The sequence below is a fragment of the Danio aesculapii genome, chromosome 5, assembly GCF_903798145.1.
Source record: "Danio aesculapii chromosome 5, fDanAes4.1, whole genome shotgun sequence".
In the NCBI taxonomy this organism is placed as follows: domain Eukaryota; kingdom Metazoa; phylum Chordata; class Actinopteri; order Cypriniformes; family Danionidae; genus Danio; species Danio aesculapii.
The window spans coordinates 51,523,031-51,530,866 of record NC_079439.1 but is presented as its reverse complement, the minus strand read 5'-3'; the positions used below and the strand labels follow the sequence as shown (position 1 = coordinate 51,530,866).

Sequence of the window (7,836 nt, the reverse complement as noted above, 5' to 3'; positions counted from 1 at the left end):
TCTTCCTCTAGATAAAGAAACAAATGTTAAGACTCCTCCACAATGTGGTCCAAGTCAAAATATATCACAATACAAGCATGTTTGAGAAAAAAGGGGCATGCTAGGAAATGTGCCATTTAATTTAGTTTTTGCTTGCATACAGTCACAGTCAGTGCTTAATTTGTGAATTGCGAGGTCCTGGAACAGATCGAGGTAACGGATCCGGCATGTATCTCGACAATGGAGAGGTGTCACGTACGCAAGTGGAAAGCGGAGGGGGTGGGGGGCGGTGGGGGGTGGTTTGGCAGTGTGTAGTGGATGGGTGTCGCACTTGAAAGTGAAGAGGGTTGGGGATAGGGATGCACCAGTCACGATATTTGGATCGGATATCGGTTCGATACCGCATATTTTTGCTGGATCGGGTATCGGCCAGCTGGTGCCAATCCTAAGCCAACAAAAGCCACGGAGTTAGCCTATTATAAGGCACTAGAAATTTGTCATGTAGGCTACTATATCCCTTTCTATAGTTAAATGTGAAGTACAGATGAATTTTCAAGTGCTTAAATTCATGTTTACTTCAGAGCTTCCCTCGCTGCGCCTGTCAATCATTCTTTATTCATTCACAATTCAAACTGCGTGTCGTGTTCATGACAATACGAAAAACTTTCTCCAAGACTAATTGTTCCTGTTGATATAAGTAATCGGTGGAGAAATGCATTTAGTTTTGCATTAAATGGCTTCATTTTGACCTGCAACATAGAGTTCATTGCTGTTTCTAAATCATGTTCCGCTGTGTCTGTTAGATCAGCAGATTGCATTCGCAACACTGGAGTAGAGAGGGTTATTACCTGCTCTTCACACACAAAGTATGCCTACCTGAAACTTTAAATGAGAAAAGGCTCAATAATACATTGGACAGATCCTCAACGCACTGATTTCTCCCCTTTGTGCTGCTGTTTTAGAAGTGTCCGAATATTGGAGGGCTACGCGCTGTCTCAGTCATGCTTCAAGCGCGTCATTCAGGCACCGGCTGCGCAGACGCGACATGCGCTGCTCCGTAAGATTATTCTTACAATAAGTTTCTGTCCTCTCATCCTTCCGATTGAGTTTATTCTTCCGAAGGGGAATACTTTAAGTGCTGCGAATAGTTTGTAAAGCCTGACTCATTGTGGTCAAAGTAGTTGATTAAATTATTAAAAGTGAAACTGATGGCCCGGCACAATATGGATTGTCATTAACAGGAAATTATTTAGCCTAATAGAGGTTACTCTGAAACTGTGCATTTTTCACTGTCATTTTATTTATATTAATATGTTATTTAACAGACCAGTTTGTCAGTTTGTGCGCTGAAGCATAAGCGGACCTTGTTTTGAACTTCACCTCAAATCTTCGTTTAATTAGTAGATAACTGACCAACAAAAATACATTAAAACAAGCAAATTATAATGAAATTAGTTTCAAAATGATAATTTTTCAGACAAAAAAATATTTTTTTCTTCTTTCAGTTTCTCCGTCTCACTCGTGGCGAGTTTAGGCAAGGGAATGTTTATTAAGTAAAACTGGCATCAGACAGTTCAGTATAGTTTGCTTCAAACCTGCAGGAAAATATCAGGCTTTGTTAAAAGGCTGATTATTATTTTACCAACGATTAGGGTCAATAGTGGTAGCCTATTACAGATTTCAAAGAAAAATCTTAATATTAAAAAGGAAACATAAGCTGGACCACAACAGATCAGATCAATGTCATAATTAATGCTCAAATAATGTAGCCTATAGTTTATAGCAAGCATCATGTTTGTTAGATTGTGCCATCTGTCATATACAGTAGGCCGATAGGTCTGTTATTTTACTAAAGAAGATATATTATTCGAGTTTATCACCAGAACTATAGAAACTGTATTATGTTAATTAAAAAAATATTTTAAAAAACGACAGTATCGGAATCGGATCTGTATCGTTAAATATATCGAGATCGGATCGGTTGCAAAATAATGGTATCGGTGCATCCCTAGTTGGGAAGTCGTGGAAGAAAGTGAAAGTGAACAGCGGACGGGGAGGAGGGCGGTTCAGCAGGGGGACCGATAAAATGAGGTCGAATTTTATCACAAATTAAGCCCTGGCCACAATGTAGCCATGTCCATCTTAAGCTCCTTCTCCTTCATTTGTGTGCTAGCTTTTGGATCGAAGATTTTGCATTATACGTTTTACAATGAATACTGAAGTCCTTGCGATTTGAGAAACAAGATGATGAAAGTATTGTAGTTTAGGAACAAAGCAATTGAATCGTTTAGGTCATGAGTCTACACTGTAACATATTAAACTGATACATTATTCCAGCTGTTTGTACCTACATATTACTAAAGAGCAGTAGGCAAATGACTAAATACTTACTGTCAGAGTTTCTGTCAGGAATATTTCCTGTCTCAAGAAATAACCAGACATCGGAGCACTTCATGGTTTCCCAGCGAGTTACTGAATAGCTGAATACAGAGGAAGAAACTGTGCAAAGAAAAACAATGTGTAATTACATTATATTACACAAATAATAATAAACACATGATGTACTATTACAAGCATATGCTAAAAACTTCACACAACTGTAATGTAATAAATGTATAATGTTGTAATACTTCTAGACTAAAAGAAATGTTTTATTACTTTTGTTTTTGATTTTTCCACCTTATGTAATCAGTTTTAATGCGAGAAACGTATTGCTGAAGGAAGTGGTTGAGAGAGCTCAAATGCAAATTGAATGCATGAAAACACATGCAACACAACTAAATTGGGAAAACATCTTTATCAGTTTAACAACAAAGTCATAACAAATACAGAAATGTGCTGCAAATTGTAGAGACTACTTAGGAAATGTGTTGGGGGCCACAAAAAGTTATACAAGCCTGCTGCTTCCTGTTTATAGAGTCAGCTGCATTGTCGGATATCTGAGAGGTGAGTTTTTTGTTGAGAGGGGTATTGGACAAAAGCTAGATAAGTTACTATTGAGATGCATGCTCCAGAGCAGGCTAAAACCCAGCATAAGATTAATTGTGATTTATTTGTTAGCTTGACAGCCAAGGCTAAAAATGAATGTGTATTACTCACTCCATGTTAGAATTAAAAAAATATGTACATACAAATGTATCAGCAGTATATGGTCATTTCAGATTTCTGTACGGGGCGAGACAATGAATATATGAATAGGGAATATATTATAATACTCCAGTTTAAAGAAAATCAGTGAGAAAGAAAAAACCTAAATGAAAGAGATAAGGGTATAGATAAAAAAACAAAATGGATCAAATGGACACACACGTTTGGGTAAATATTTGCAATTATCTTCATAATAAATGTCCTGGAGCTGCACGGTGGCGCAGTGGGTAGCACGTTCGCCTCACAGCAAGAAGGTCGCTGGTTAGAACCTCATCTGGGTCAGTTGGCGTTTCTGTGTGGAGTTTGCATGTTCTCCCCGTGTTCGCGTGGGTTTACTCCGGGTGGTCCGGTTTCCCCCACAAGTTCAAAAAACATGCAGCACAGGTGAATTGGGTAAGCTAAAATTGTCTGTAGTGTATGTGTGTGAATGAGTGTGTAAGGATGTTTACCAGTAATGGGTTGCAGCTGGAAGGGCATCTGCTGCGTAAACCATATGCTGGATAAGTAGGCGGTTCATTCCGCTGTGGCGACACCAAATTAATAAAGAGACTAAGCTGAAAAGATAATGAATGAATAAATAAATGTCTTCTAGTCCAGGGATTCTCAACCGGTGGACCTCAGCAATCCTGCAGGTGGGCCGCGAGATAAACTCTTAATAAACTTAAAATTAACTTTCAATATTATATTATAATTTTTAGATTTCATTATTAATATGCTATATTAAAATGATCAAAGTAATGCACTTTCTCCTGTTCTCTGATTGATTACTTCAAACTCAGCGCGGTCTGTATATGTATACACATATAACAAACAATATATATAATCAAATTTAAATAAAATTATATTTTTTTATAAAATGCTGATTACAGAAAATAATAGAAGGCACAACAAATGTAATTTATATATATATATATATATATGTATATATATATATATATATATATATATATATATATATATATATATATATATATATATATATGTATATATATATATATATATATATATATATATATATATGTATATATATATATATATATGTATATATATATATATATATATATGTATATATATATATATATATATATATATATATATATATATATGTATATATATATATATATATGTATGTATATATAATATATATATATGTATATATATATATATATATATATATATATATATATATATATATATATATATATATATATATATGTATATATATATATATATATATGTATGTATGTATATATATATATATATATATATATATATACATATATATATATATATATATATATATATATACATACATATATATATATATATATATATATATATATATATATATATATATATATATATATATATACATACATATATATATATATATATATATATATATATATATATACATACATATATATATATATATATATATATATATATATATATATACATACATATATATATATATACATATATATATATATATATATATATATATACATATATCTATATATATATATACATATATATATATATATATATATGTATGTATATATATATGTATATATATATATATATATGTATATATATATATATATATATATATATGTATATATATATATATATATTAATATATATATATATATATAAATCCGGGCTGGCTCTTAAAAAAGGCTCACTTAAAATATGCCACCCTTCCAGAGATGTGTGCTGGCAAACAGCTAATGTTAAAGCACCCTGTCGGCATGATAACTGTTCTTGGTAAAGCTACACATGGTGAATGCACAGTGGACTTCTGGTTTTAATGCTTTCAAGCTCTATGAACCCAGCGAGTAATATCAATATTGTGCAAATTTGATGGACGAACCTTTAAATGAAGCATCAGATTAAGAAAGCTGGAATATTGTGGTAAACTAGTTCCCTACCAACAAACTATTATTAACTATTATTAAAACAATTTTTAACAACTTCATTTGAAGCATAAGAAGCCTTGTCAAGACATGCTATTTCTGTTATCCTTAATTCTACTTTTGTTCAATAGCCTTTATGTATACCTCTACAGTTCTTTGTTGTTTGCATACCACTCACTCTTAAGTATGAAGCAGCCAGATTTGTCATTTTTTGGTGTTCCCCGACAGTGTTGTGGTCTGTGCTATTTGCAGCACATTTCTGTATCTGCATTAGGGCAGGGCGATATGTTTTTTTTTTTTTTGTTTTGTTTTTTAAGATATTTAAAAAAAAAAAAAATCAATTCACGATTAAAATAGATTTTTTCCACCATTAAAAAAATGTGTGGTGTGAAAGGTAATTAATTTATAGAACTAGCTTAAGCATATAAGTATATAATTATAGGATATAAAAACCTCAAGAACCTTGCTAGTTGTTATTTAAATATCAGTTTAACAAATATTTACAATTGCACACAAGAAAAAATAATAATAAAAAGCTATCTACAGACGATTTTCTCTGAATTCTCCTTTGCTAATTTAAACCACACATAAATTGATCACATCAATCCATTGCCCAGCTGTAATCTGCAAGTGTTGCGAGAATTTGCAAACATGATGAATTTATGAAGATACTTTCTGAAAATATACGTTTTCTTAAAGAGCTCTCTCTGACACTGCAGGTTTACAATATAATTGACTTTCAATAATACACTGCAGCACAAAACAATACTTTTATATAAATTATTACAATAAATGTATTCTTGTTTGGTTGTGAACAAAATTATCATAAAACATTTGTAATCACAGCGTTTTCCGTCATTTAGTCGCTTCAACCACTTAAAGTTTTATGCTTATTTTGTGCATTTATTATATTATTACAAATCATGTGCAGTTATTATAATAGTCTTTTCTTGCATTATACTGAAACATGCATCAGGCTTACCAATAGATACAAAAAGGTTCCACTGAAGGGGATATTTGATTATTTTCTGAAGTGCTCTCTGTCCAAAAAATAAACCCACTGTGCCTGGATAAAAAAGAAAAAGACAAAATAAAAGAGAAAATTTTTTGAAAAAATGGCTGAATTCATAATGAGATCTTTTTGAGCAAACCATATTCAAGTATAATATACAATAGATTTTTCTTGAATGTCTAGTGAAGACACTTGTAAGAACACAGGCTGGCCTTTCTCAGAAAAATCTGATACACAGATAATGATCAGAAACAACTATTATTTATGATATAAATGTGAAACTAACCTAGTACGAAGCTTGCTGTGCCTTTCATGAAGGCATAAGACTGACAGGCAACGTACTGCTGCAAGCCCTAAGGACAATGAAATATCACCATCATTAAATTATTATAGAATTATGGACAAGACTATGGCTAGTTGTCACGAGATGTATCTTAAGTCATTGAGTTAAAAGCTTATATATATATATATATATATATATATATATATATATATATATATATATATATATATATATATATATATATATATATATATATATATACACACACACACACACACACTACCGGTCAAAAGTTTGGGGTCAGTTTTTTTTTTTAAGAAAATTATTCTGTTTATCAAGGCAGCATTTATTAATTGTAAAAAATAAAAATAAAAATTACATAACTGCTTTCTTACTGTATGCAGTTTCAAATGAAATTATTACTCCAGTCATTATTGCTTATATTACAACTACAAATAATAATAATAATAATAATAAATATTAAGAGTGATTTCTGAAGGATCATGGGACTGGAGAATGGAGTAGCTAAAAATGAAGCTGAAAATTCATCTTTAACATTACTGGAATCAGTTATTTAATTAAATGATAAACTACTTAAACAGTTATTTTAAAGTGCAATAACATTTCACAATTTTAACAATTTGTACTGTATTTTTGAGGAAATAAATCCAGCCTTGGTGAGCAGGATAAGCTAAAATATATATATATATATATATATATATATATATATATATATATATATATATATATATATATATAAATTAAATATATATATATATATATATATATATATATATATATATATATATATATATATATATATATATATATATATACACTTTAAGTAGTGTTTCATAGTTTATCCTAACCAAATGACTGACTTATACTGTGTTACAATTCCTAATGCAATTCGAGCTGAAATTAACACGTTTCTATACAATAAGGTAAGTGTCTATTCATAAAGAAATTATACATTCTATATGACCTTTTACTCCAAAAAAAATTGTACCGCTTGTAGCGGTACACGATTGTGAAAATGTTATTGGATTAACGTTAAATTAAAATACAGAACTACAACATGAAATAGACGCACCGGGTGCTTTGCCACAATTGCATCATCGACTTTGCTGAGTCCAATATTGACCATGGCGCTACAAGTATGGGCTATGAACTATAACGTTAAACAAATTAGACCTCTTCTTGTCGAGCGTTGCTGTTGTTGTCGCGAAGTTTCCGCAAATGTACGAAAAAATCGAAAATGGGTAACAAGCTAGGTTCTTCTTCTTCTTCTTCTTTTGTTTTACTGGCGGGCTGGTGTCATATGCACATGCCGCCACCTACAGTTCATATAAATATATATATCTAAATATATACTATTATGCTTACCTAATTTTCTCCATCAGGACTCAGCTGTCAGCTGGCACTGCGTGTTCAGCTCCTCCTGCGTCCAGACTTAGTCCCCCAGGGTCCTTTTAATACATTTAATTTAAATTATT

The 7,836-nt window shown here is 31.4% G+C and overlaps 1 protein-coding gene across 1 annotated transcript in view; it reads right to left on the bottom strand.

Moving 5' to 3' along the window:
• The window catches only part of tmem141 (transmembrane protein 141), an 18,458-nt gene extending 10,829 nt beyond the window's left edge, over positions 1 to 7,629 (bottom strand). Inside the window, exons 1-4 of the mRNA XM_056458455.1 lie at positions 7,434 to 7,629; positions 6,344 to 6,410; positions 6,028 to 6,111; positions 2,371 to 2,478 (exon numbers count right to left, since the gene is read on the bottom strand). Of these exons, the coding sequence (XP_056314430.1) occupies positions 2,371 to 2,478; positions 6,028 to 6,111; positions 6,344 to 6,410; positions 7,434 to 7,487 (313 nt within the window). The 5' untranslated portion in view covers positions 7,488 to 7,629. The remainder of the gene's footprint in view (positions 1 to 2,370; positions 2,479 to 6,027; positions 6,112 to 6,343; positions 6,411 to 7,433) is intronic.
• Between the last annotated feature and the right edge of the window lie 207 nt (positions 7,630 to 7,836).